This window comes from Papio anubis, chromosome 10 (genome assembly GCF_008728515.1).
Source record: "Papio anubis isolate 15944 chromosome 10, Panubis1.0, whole genome shotgun sequence".
Classification (NCBI taxonomy): Eukaryota; Metazoa; Chordata; class Mammalia; order Primates; family Cercopithecidae; genus Papio; species Papio anubis.
Window position 1 is genome coordinate 98205826 of NC_044985.1, and position 12860 is coordinate 98218685.

Genomic DNA, 12860 nt, shown 5'->3' on the forward strand with positions numbered 1-12860 from the left:
TTATGTGTTTGGACATAGAGTAATAAGAAAAATATTCTGAATTTTCTGAACATAAAGAAATTTAAAGTTTTGATAGAAATAACATTTAATAATTCTCATTAAAAGTGACTGTATTTAATTAACCCAACTGACTTATATATCCACAGTTATCTTAACTAACAGTACCTGATAACTGGTGGCTCACTGGGGAAACTGTATTTGATCAATTAAAGAGTCCCCCAAGGAAATACAACTCTTAACTCTTGATACATTAACTAGTGTTGTGAATTATTCCTCTAACAAAAAATCAAATATTTCTGTCAACATGATTTAATAAATTTCATAACTAACATAGGGTGCTCCATTAAAAAATGACATCATTTGGCCAGTTAATACACCACCACAGTAAGTTTACCTCAACCAGTACCTTCTTCAAACTTGGATTTTTTAACAAGTTTCATGCCTCTTAACCATTTTTCCTTGGAATTTCAGGGAATAGGAATTTTCATATTGACAACTGAGGTCCAATACCTCTGTCTACCTTAGATGATTTTACTTTACCAATCTATCAAATTAATTTTGTATTTTCTTAATTCTTAAAACAAATTGAGACCTCTCAGCAAAACAATAACTTTTTTTTTCAGGAACAATTAGTGTAAAGAATTGGATAAAATATGTTCACTGTATTCAAAAATATTATTTGGGGGAGGCTAAGGGGATGTTTGTCAATATAGAAAACATAAGCATTGGGAAGAAAATATAGTCTGGTTTGTTTCCCCTCTATCAAAATTTAAATGACAATTTTTAAATAACATCTTAATATAAAATACTTACCTAAAGATGTGGAAGTGTCTTTTCCACCCACTAAAGCACTGGGTACATCGGATGGTCTCCTGAAACTCTAAAAGAATAGGGCAGCCTACCTGAGTTTCTCACTTATTCCCAGGAAACTAGTTGTACAATCAGATTCTTGGAATCAATAGGTGCCACTAGGGTGACCGTAAATATAAAATTTTTGAAATATTTGACTTACATACAAATTAATTTAAATATATTCCTAGAGATGAGCATAGATTCACACTGGAAACTGGAGTGGCACATTCAAGAGAGTCTTTGATAGATACATCTCTCCGTCATGTTGCATTTTAGTAAGGGCAGCTTAATCAAAGTGGAAGGGATGAAATGGAGCCAATCAGGGGAAAAAAAAAAAATCTGGGCATATCATAAAGGATAAGCACATGCGCTTTGGAGTCATATAGACCTCAAATCCGGATGTCATCACTTACAAGCTGTGTGGCCTTGGAGAAGTTGCTTTTCTTTCTAAACTTCATTTCCCTCCTCTGTAAAGCAGAGTATATGCTAGTATTTTCTAATACAAATATGCGATATGTGATATATATACTATGATAATGGTATGTTGATAATTTTAAATTTTCTGATAGCCACATTTTTAAAGAACAGGTAAAATTGATATATTTATTCATATATTTATGTTTATATATATGAATATATTTATACTTATTAATTATATACATATAAAATATATATTAAAATCTATAAAATGTACCCCAAAAGGGTATCATATCAACAGGTAATCAATATAAAAATGATTAATAGCCTATTTTTCTTCCTTTGAAACCTGGTGAGCATTTTACAATTACAGCACATCCAATTTGTACTAACCACATTTCACATGCTCAATAGCTACATGTGTGTCATGGATGCTGTAATGGATAGTACAGGTATAACCTATCCCTTAGGGTTATTGAAGAATAACATGACATAATGCAAGTAAAGGATTTAGAACAGTGCTTGGCAAATAATAAGTACTACAAATGGTAGTGTGAAAGCTGCTACTATTATCCACTGATATTGACTATAATAGCTTCCTTGCTATGCTGGGGGAATGCAAAACTATATGGCATGGCCCCTGTTCCTGAGTACTTACAAAGTCAAGAATGTAAGACAAATACATAATTGACTAGAATTTTTGACATTTTATTATCACATGAATGGTGTGAATGAAATGCAGTAAGTGCTCAGAAAAGGCAGATCTTCTACTAGGGATCTCTTGTACTAACTTGGTGAAGAAAATCATTTTGAACTAGGATTTAATAGGTAGGTTGATTTTTGTTAGCAAGTAATGGTTGGGGACCGTGGAGACAGCTAGGAAAAATACTACGCTACTGGGAATTACAGAAACAACAATCCAAAGGTAGGGAAGTGAAGAATACATTCAAGAAATGATGGCAAATTGTTTGATGGAGAGCACAGAGTTCATGTAAGAGTGTACTTGAGTTAGCAAATGCAGATTTGTATCAGAGTGTAGAGATCTTAAAAGCCGTGCTAAGATACTTGGACATTATTCAGTGTCTGAAAGAAATAGTAAAAAAGAGCAACTGATTTAGGAGCCAAAGATCTGATGTCAACCATATTCTGCAACTGCCACATGTGCATTTTCTTACCTGGGCCAAGTCACTTCAGTTCAGCTGTTTTATTTGTAACATAAGATGGTTAGATCTAAAACAAAACAAAACCTGAGAATGTCAGAGATGAAAAGGGCCTCTTTGTTGTTGTTGCTGCTGCTATTGCTTTCATTGTTCTGTTTATATTTATGGTATTTTAGGATGAGGGTAACATTACTGAAGAAATGCCTCAGGAATTAATATAGGTAGATTTAAAATGAAAAGATCATTTTGAGAATCATTTCAGTGGTCCTAGTATCTTAAAAAAAAAAAGGATTTTAACTAATTATGTGGACATAACAGTTGGAAATAGTAATAAATGGCTGGACTGGATTATAGAAAATTGGTTTAAAAAAAGAATGGCTAGGGGCCGGGCGCGGTGGCTCAAGCCTGTAATCCCAGCACTTTGGGAGGCCGAGGCGGGTGGATCACGAGGTCAGGAGATCGAGACCATCCTGGCTAACATGGTGAAACCCCGTCTCTACTAAAAATACAAAAAACTAGCCGGGCGTGGTGGCGGGCGCCTGTAGTCCCAGCTACTCGGAGGCTGAGGCAGGAGAATGGCGTGAACCTGGGAGGCGGAGCTTGCAGTGAGCCGAGATCGCGCCACTGCACTCCAGCCTGGGTGACACAGCGTGAGACTCCGTCTCAAAAAAAAAAAAAAAAAAAAAAAAAAAAGAATGGCTAGGACTTGGATTGAAGATGGAGACGGAGGCAAAGTTAGAAATGAATTTTATTACAGTTTGGAGTCTAGAAAACAAGATAATTAGTATTCATAATAGAAATGGTAGAACCAGGGAGATAATTTGGCTGGAGATACAGGAAGAGATGTAAAATGAGAGTTTTTAGTTATTGGGTACAATTTTTAGTACATGTTATATATGCATTAGAATGTATGTATTTAGAGAGTAATGGATATATATGAACAGTGACTTTTGCAAGAACATGAATGTTTTCATTTCAGAGTTTCACAAAGGAGTACAAACAACATTACATAAAACAATTATAAGATTAACATGAGCATTAAAGTTAAGAGCTTATGCAACTAGAGAATTCAGTGATATTCATAAAGAATCCCCAAAGTGTGACACTTATCTGAGTCTTTTTTGCTTATTTTTTATTATTATTTTAGAGACAGGGACTTGCTGTACCACCCAGAATGGAGTGTAATGGTGGGAATAGCTCACTGCAGTCTTGAACTTCTGGGCTCCAGCAATCCTACTGCTTCAGCCTCCACAGTAACTAGGACTAGAGATGCATGCCACCATGCCTGAATAATTTTCTTTCAATTTTTTTGTGGAGTTGGAGTCTCACTATGTTGCCCAAGCTGGTCTCAAACTTTTGGCCTCAAATGATGCTCCAGCCTTGGCCTCTCAAAGCATTGGGATTACTGGCATAAACCCAGTTGGCCCTAAATCTTAATTTATGTAAGAATTTCTAAAGCCAGTAAATGAAGCAAGACTTTTTGAGTAATAAAGTTTTCAATTCAAATCCCAATTCAAGGCCGGGCGTGGTAGCTCATGCCTGGAATCCCAACACTTTGGGAGGCTGAGGTGGGTGGATTACCTGAGGTCAGGAGTTCGAGACCAGCATGGCCAACATGGTGAAACCCTGTCTCTACTAAAAATACAAAAAAATTAGCTGGCCATGGTGGCAGGCATCTATAGTCCCAGCTACTCAGGAGGCCGAGGCAGGAGAATCACTTAAACCCAGGAGGCAGAGGTTGCAGTGAGCCGAGATTGCACCACTGCACTCAAGCCTAGGCAACAAGGGTGAAATGCCATCTCAAAAAAATAAATAAAATAAATAAATCCCAATTCAACCTTCTGTGAGTCTCCTTCATTTTCTAGGAGGAAAGAATAGCTACATCACAGAGTTGAGTGAAAAACATGTGATGTAAAAGAGAAAGTTCTAGACATTCAATAAATGAGGGCTACCATCAACTAATTCCAGTAATCCTGGATGACAAAGAAATGGGCTCAAACTTTTCTATTTAAAAATGTCATAAAGATGTTTGTGCTCCTACTTGTAACACCCTGACTCTTCATACAACAAGCACGTATTAAGTACTGATAGGTCAAGTTCCATGATTATTAAAAAATTGCAATAATAAGCAGCATGTATCTCAACCTTAAGGAGAATTTGGCTACATGAGAAGGAAAGTAAGTATTGAAAGGTTTAAGATAACTCCTGGTTATTCTAGGTGTACACTGTCAAAATCAAATTGACTTCTCACATGTATTTCTAAAATTAATTAAAAATTTAATAAAAATTAATGAAAACTGAAAAGTTTTATAAATTGTAGCTAGAAAAAGTGTCAATACTACACATTTTATTAGCATGAGAGTAAGAGTTTCCAAATTATGCTAGTTTATATAAAGTGATTTTTACACCCAGATAAAATTTTACCACTCAATTTGTATGGATTAATATATTCTATAAACTTCTTCAAGGGATTCTATTGTTAGTAATGCTTAAATTAATAAGTATATTCAAATACTCAAGTTTTTATACCAAATTCAATTGAAACTGTTATGCCTAAGATATTAGTGAAACTATTTCTTAAAATAAATATGGCATATAAAGGAACTATGTTGTGTTAAGAAAGTTAAAAATTTATTTGGAACTAACTTTGAGAGACCCTCCAATTTATAAAATTTGATTGGATCATTTAATAGCAGAGCAATACTTTGAGGTTAAGAGAAACTTAATTCTTGTCTTCAAAGCCAAAAGGAGTTGGAAAATTCATCCTTTAAAGTAAAATAGACAGCACCATATGTTCCTCATTGAGTCCTATTGGTCAACAGAAAAGGTATTCATTTACTAAACGTGAAAATATTCTAAAGTCTTGGTAGATAAAAATAAGTATTGATTACATTTTTTAAGACATATGAAGGAGTCATAATCACTCAATGTTGATATATACTGAGTTATTTATATAAATAATAGCAGTTACAAAATTAAATCAATCTTCTCCCTAGACTGTTTATTTTCTTTCCATTCTGTGAAAAGTGTGGACATCCTTATAATTTGAACGTTAACAAAAGAAAAAAAGCAAAGCATTTTTTACATAACAGATGTTTAAACATTTATCTTTATTTTAAAATATCTTTATAAATCCATTTTGACCATTTTTATTTTTAACCTATACTGTTTTTAATCACAAATTTAATTCATGTGATTTTTATGTAATGTGTGTATTCATAAATTGTTACAATTATTCTTGTTAAAAAACCATGCTAAATAACATTGTAATAATCTGTTCAGAAATTACATGTTACAAGACAATATTTTGCTTTTAATATGTTTATAAAAGATTTAAAGTAAAAATACATTATTTAATTTCACATTTTTAAGAAATATATTTACTTTAACATGAACATTATTAGTTCAGGTTTCAGATAAATTCTCATGACACTATTTAAAATTCTATTTCTACCATATTTTCATTCCATTGACCAAGTTCTGATATAGTTAAATCTTTTATTCTCCCTAAATTTATCATTAAGACCTTGACATTCAGATGACAAGTGATTTGCAGTGTGGTTTGTTTTTCATTGCCAATCACCAGGAGATTGAAAAAGATACCCATGCACTTCTCCATAAACACTTCTCTATAAATGCTACACTTTGTGGAGATGCTACCAGTAATGAGGCTGTGGCATTTTTTATTTTGTTTCTGAGAGTACCTCTTCTCTCTCACACCAACTGGATACTAAAGTACTAATGTAGCAATTAACATGCCCTGGTAAATAATTTTGAACATTTTCTAACTTCGAAAGAGGTTAGCATCCCCGTTCCCAGCAAAACTAATTTTTAAGTCACACCTTATATGCCGTGTAATAATCCAATATACTTTAAATGAAGTTGAACATGATTATAAATTTATATTCATTTCAGGAATTAGTTACGATACATGCTCAGCCTTGCAGTCTTCTGAAAATGAGTTCAGGAGAACCTGAAAAACCTCATAATAAATGTGCTGACCCAAATCTGTTCTTGAAAAAACAAATTATTGAAACACCTGAGGCATGGTGCTATTGAATTAATATTAGGTTCCAATATTATCATTTTCTGTATTTTATTAAACAAACTTTCAGAAATTATTAGAGTCTTTATAAATATTTCCAATTATTATTTTTACAGATTTGAATAATGATTTAAAGCTAAATATTTTTCTTTTTCTTTATGGACCTGGTTCTGTCTGGTTTTGTTTGATTTCAGAAATAAAAAAGAATATTTACCCCCCTTTTCAGCTGTTGTGTAAAGACTACAAGAAAAAAAAGTTATTTGTTTGATTATTGGGAAAGTCACAAACAGCAATTGCCTATAGAGTGAGGTTGGAAGTGAAATCCATATGTAATGCCTCTGTCAGCAAAGACTTAGTAGAAAAGGGTTTATAATAAATATTCACATCTGCTGCTTTGGACACTCTAATCCATCCTAAGGATCTTTGCTGTGTCAGGCTTTGTTCTATATGAAGAAGCCCAGTAGTTATAAAGGTTTGCAAATAGGCTGTATTTATCATGGTTAGCTTTACTTTTATAACTTTTCTCTGTTTTAGAAGTATTCATGATGATTGGGGGTAAGATTTGTGATTAAATATTTCACTGTAGCTTTTATGGTGATATCATTCTAGAATTCTTATTATAAAATGGGCCAATGCTGTTTTCACAATATATCACTTACCTAAAATCTGTCAAGGCGGCATCATTGATAACAATGCTATGCTGGCTGTGGAAAACATAATGGCTAAAAGCCCAGGCTCTGGACTCAAAGTGCTGTGATTAAATGCTAGCTCCTCCTATACCTAGGGTGTCATTGTGAGCAAGTTACTTCACTTTTCCAAGCCTCTATTTCTTTACCTACATAGAGGAGTTAATACTATTTTCTTTATCATTAGATTATTGTAAGGATCATACAGAATTATCCATATCAAGCACTAAATATGGTATCTATCACATTAAAAGAGTTTGATAAATTTTAAATGTTATTACTGGAACAATAATATGCCTTCTAAGTATGATTAAATAATCCCATGGATAGTAGTAATGTCATACTTACTTACACTAAGTACTGAGCTTATGTAAACATAGCCTGTTGTTTTACTTACCTCCAAGTCCCATGATAGTTTGTTACTGGACTTCCTTAATAAAAATATTAATTAAAATTGGATCCCTGATTTGTTTTCACTCTGAGGAAATAAGCCACTAAAAATATATGGTACAAAAATTACGCAAATACCCTGTGCTGTATTTAGCCATCTTATGTAACAAAAATTTATCAAAAGTTGAATTCTAAGCTAAAGTAAAAACTCCCAAGTCATTTTGAAATGGAAATATTTATTTCCACTTCAGCTTCAAAAAAAAAATTTGAGTGCATGAGTATCACAATTTTTAAAGCAGGAATGTATATTGAGTTGTAAGTAATGATTAACATAATTATTATAAATAAGTTTAAAGAAGAATACAAATTTTAAAATACAAATTATCCATACATAGATATGTTTTTCCATAAATTTTGAAAGTTATGTCTTTTAAAACTTTTTAACATATAATTTGAAAAAGAAAGTTGCCCTGCATAGTTGCTTTCAATCTCATCTCCTCAAAATGCTTTATTAATCACAAATATAAAATAATAGTAGGACATTTGATGAAATCTGCATATAAAGGATGTAGACAATTAGGCTCTATGTCCCAATTTGAAAATTTTTTAATCTAATTATTGATGTGTCTTAATTTTGACTCAACTTATTTCTTATACCTACAGGAGCTACTTCATATTTAATAACTGACCCCTAACACAGAATAATTGAAAAAAATAGAATGCTTCGTTACTTATAAACTGTGAACACTTGAAATAAAACTTTGATTCATTCTCTCTCCTCTGTCTCCCTCAGGTCGAGTTTTAGCTCAGGCAAGTGGCAATGGTGTTATCCATTTGCTAGATCTTAAATCTGGAGAGATTCACAAATTGATGGGCCACGAAAGCGAGGCACACACGGTTGTGTTTTCTCACGACGGGGAGATTCTGTTTTCTGGAGGCTCTGACGGCACAGTTCGAACGTGGTCTTGACTGTCAGCACATCCCGCTGCAGAGGGCATTCCCTTTAAGGCTTGAAAATGCTTCCTGTAGTCCCAAACCGGCAAATAACTGGTTAAATGTGCCAGCATGTAACATTTACAGTCTGCTTTAAAACATGCTTTGCACATATATTTTAGTGCGCATACTGTTACTAATAAAAAAAAAAAACTTTATGCTCACCCATTTGTGTCGGGGTCTTTTTTCTGTCTCATTTTGATAAGAATTTAGAGACTCGGCATCTTTGCTAGGGATTTTGAAAGAAACAGCTTTACAATGACGCCTAATGACAGACTAGATGAATTACAGGAGATTGATTTTTAATGTTAGAGAACAAACTGCAGGAAAACCTGGCTACTTTTTTTTTTTTTTTTTTTTTTAATCAGATCCAAGCTGCAGGAAGACCTGAAGTTTAATCATGCAACACCGGGGAAGTCTTTCTGCCACCAAAGGGTCAAATAGAATCGACAAGCATACGTTTTCACAGATTGTTTGACAATGATTATGCTTTATCTATTAATAATAATCGGGGACTGCAGATGGCTTAAATCGAAATGCAAGCCTCTTCTGGAACTTTCATCTCTGCAGTCCATCCAAGAATGCGTTAGGTGTAATTACAATTTTTTAGAAAAAAGAATTTAATTGTAATTTCAATGCAAATAAGTATCTCGCACGTAGAATGTCTTTACCCCTCCTAATGCACGCATCTGCTGTATAAAGTGCGACTGCTTGTAGAGCACTCTAGCCTCGTCTAAAGCAGCTCGGGGATTTCGACAGAGCTGGGCTCAGAAGCCAGTTGTTGGCGCTGTCCGTGGTGCTGAGGAATTCCCGGCTGCCGGCAGAATGAGCTCCAAATCAGCAATCTGCAAACTGCTCTTACTGATGCAGAAACCCAGCTAAAGTTGCTCCTTTCCTTCACGTCCACAGTTAGTATTTTCCGGTGTGTAACAGGGGATTCAAGCAACATACTGTGGACGATGGTGATGGTATTGCCAGCGGAGTGGGCTTTAAGCTACAGCATGCTGTTGCTGTTTGTGATCCTCCGAGCCTAGCCAAATCACCTCTACTGCCGTAGCAAACACTGTGTAAGTGAACTCATGTGTGGAGGAGGCGTAATCAGCCGGGAAATTTCATAGAAGGATCTAAGAAAATGCTAAAAATAAGTTCAACATGATTCTGCTACTGGGGTCTGGATTTCTACAGGACCAGCATTGCTTCTTGCTTTGAATTCTGAAGACAGGTCCAAAGCAAATTTCTTATGTGTTTCTGCTGTGTTTCTTTCTGGAAGGGCGGGAGACTGCTTCTTTACTGTGTTTTGAAATGGGAGGTAGAAAGAATGGATTGCCTTTAATTCATGCCTAAAAATGTATTCTTTGGGTAATTAAAGAGGAACTGCTTTCTTAAAACATAGCTGACCTTTTAGTTCATTTTGGGCTGTGACCCCTACCACCACCATTAACCTCCAGAGTGATTAGGTAAGTGTATCTTATGACATGAGTTATGTTTGTTTTCTCAAAGAAATAGATGCAGTCATTTTAAATCATATGTAGCAATATGGGGAGGGGGGAAAGTTAAGCTGGGAAGTGATTCTCAGTTTAGCAGTGTTTGCTTGCTTTATAAAAATCTTCAGATAAACATTATATTTGATTTATCCCATGTTTCTTCTGTTAAATAAATAGTATCTTAAATTGTACTAGGGCAGCTCAATTATGAAGGCTTTTTAAAAAAAATAGCCTAAGAACTTTGTTATATTGAAAATAAAATCTTGTTTTACCATGCAGATTTTAAGATATATTTCATATAATAAAAACATCTTTAATGTTTGTATAAAGTAGATATTACATTCCTATTTTTACCTCTAAGTTTACATTTACCATAACCTAACACATTAATGCCTACCTGTGGCTTACAAAGAGATCATTTTCTGTCTATGTCCCTTTGAAGCAGAATCATATGTGTATTTTATATGGCTTATCTTGCATGTGTTGACAGATATTGCTGGAATATTATAAGGAAGCACAGTAGCTTTCTTTTCCTCCAAGATAAACTTTCTAAATATGTGATGTATAAATGCTTGCTTTAATTGGTAAATTATATTTATGCTTTTTCAGAAGCTTCTGTTATGTTTGTTATCTCTGTAGTAATTTGAGAGAAAAAAATGCTTTGTCAAAGGGAGCTTCCAGATTCTCAAGTAGAATTATAGGTTTGCATTTTCTTGTTCTGTCATGACTCATTATTTTTGACATATTTTATAAGAAATCATCAGCTTTATTACCTACCCAAAGGGAATTCTAATATCAGAGGATATCAGAGGAATTCTAATATCAGCTTTCTCTGGAAAGAGGGCATACTACCTTCCATTTTACTATTATAGAATTTGCATATCTACCTTAAAATGCAAATATAATAGTTTATGAAGTTTCCTAATGTCATCTTTATCTTAAGTTATCATCTGTATATGTTAGACTGAAAAGAGATGATTTATCATTGCTCTTAATATAATCTGAAAATAAACAAATGTATAACATTTATAGCTGACCTGAAAATGTCCTATATACAATCTTAGTGATATTGGCATTAAGCCAATAGCATTTAAATAAACAAATGAGCTATTTGACAATACTTTTTCTTATTTATTACTCCCTAAACTCACAGTTTCCCCAAAGCCTCTGTGTGAGTTAGTTATTCTAAATATTTAAATAAGAGCCCACTCCCAACACTTCACATCAAGCACCAATACTAAGTGGAGTTTACAAGAGTCAGTGTCACAGAATTAGTAAGGCATATTTTCTATGAATGGTTAACACTTAATTACTGTTTTAAGCAACTTCCATAAACAATTTTATGCTGGCATCTTTGTGCAGATTGCATACATGCAAATATTTCTGACATTTCAAGAGTTATCTTTTCAAGATCTCATAAACTGTATTTATATTATATTGAAATATTTAATTTAAACAAATTACATATATACTAGATTCAAGTTACTGTGAAATAAATTTATAGATAGATCTTTCCTGCCCACTAGGAGCTTACTTCCTGTGTAAAATAATGTGGACAATAATACAAATAAATTTGTTTCTAACAAATTATTTTAAGCACATGGAATTCTCTTGTATTATTATTAAAAATTTTTTTAACCACCATGGGATAGTTTTGTTGTTATCAACTATATTTCAAAAATCCAGATTCATGTTCACTGAAACAGGTAACTGATGTGGATACCACTGTTGTTCTTTAATTATAGGCATAAATAAGTAGGAAATCCTTTATAGCAGCTCCATCCTAAATATAATTTATATTCAACTGTTGGTTTCTTCTCTTTCCTTTAGAATTAGATTTTTTCGCACTAATCTCTTGAGTTGACACAGATAATTATAACATATGTTCCATCACTGACTAGTCCAGTTTAAAGAATAATAGAAAATGTGAGTTCAAATATTCTTGAGCTATTTATAAGTGATTCCTTGTAATCACCTTTTGGGGCTCAGTAAAACCATTTCTTTGCAATTTAGACAAAGCCAGACCTTTGAAATTCAGAAGGAATATTCAAGCTGAAGGTTCGTATATAAAATAATCCAAAAGGACAAATTTTAATGCAAAGTATCAACTCTCCAAACCTCACAATATGGTATAGATAGTTGCATCAACTTAGTCTATTTGAGGCCTTAGTATCTTTAAATTGATCCCAAACAGTTTAAGAGCATGGGCTTAAATGAATCTATCTTCATTTTGTATATGTCAAATTATTCTTTTTAAATATTTATTTTCAGCCTACCCCTCTTGTATTCCCATGGAAGGAGCTGAGTGTATTTAATATTAGGAGTACATCCAGAAGTCTTTGAAGAGGGGGATGGCTCTTCATATTCATGAAGCTTGCATACTTCTGTTGGTCATCCCTGGATTGGTCACCTCTGCTGCTATCAGTCATGAAGACTATCCTGCTGATGAAGGTGACCAGATCTCCAGTAATGACAATCTGATCTTTGATGACTATCGAGGGAAAGGGTGTGTCGATGACAGCGGCTTTGTATACAAGTTGGGAGAACGATTTTTCCCCGGGCATTCCAACTGTCCATGTGTCTGTGCTCTAGATGGACCTGTTTGCGACCAACCAGAATGCCCTAAAATTCACCCAAAGTGTACTAAAGTGGAACACAATGGATGCTGTCCTGAGTGCAAAGAAGTAAAAAACTTCTGTGAATATCACGGGAAAAATTACAAAATCTTGGAGGAATTTAAGGTATGCGTTACCCTCCATACTTATTGAATATCAACTTTTCATACCACATGCTTAGTATATTGCTACATTAAATTCAGAGTTGGAAAAAATGT

General features: G+C 33.8%; 2 protein-coding genes across 7 annotated transcripts in view; both read left to right on the top strand.

The window, feature by feature from the left end:
- Nucleotides 1-8707, top strand: part of SPAG16 (sperm associated antigen 16) — a 1155561-nt gene extending 1146854 nt beyond the window's left edge. For all 6 annotated transcript variants that reach the window (XM_021924411.2, XM_017946897.3, XM_021924410.2 and 3 more), the window contains one exon: nucleotides 8344-8707. In XM_021924411.2, the coding sequence (XP_021780103.1) occupies nucleotides 8344-8519 (176 nt within the window). In that variant the 3' untranslated portion in view covers nucleotides 8520-8707. The remainder of the gene's footprint in view (nucleotides 1-8343) is intronic.
- An 88-nt stretch (nucleotides 8708-8795) lies between these two features.
- The window catches only part of VWC2L (von Willebrand factor C domain containing 2 like), a 32628-nt gene continuing 28563 nt past the window's right edge, over nucleotides 8796-12860 (top strand). The window contains exons 1-2 of the mRNA XM_021924413.2: nucleotides 8796-10000; nucleotides 12299-12768. Of these exons, the coding sequence (XP_021780105.1) occupies nucleotides 12379-12768 (390 nt within the window). The 5' untranslated portion in view covers nucleotides 8796-10000; nucleotides 12299-12378. The remainder of the gene's footprint in view (nucleotides 10001-12298; nucleotides 12769-12860) is intronic.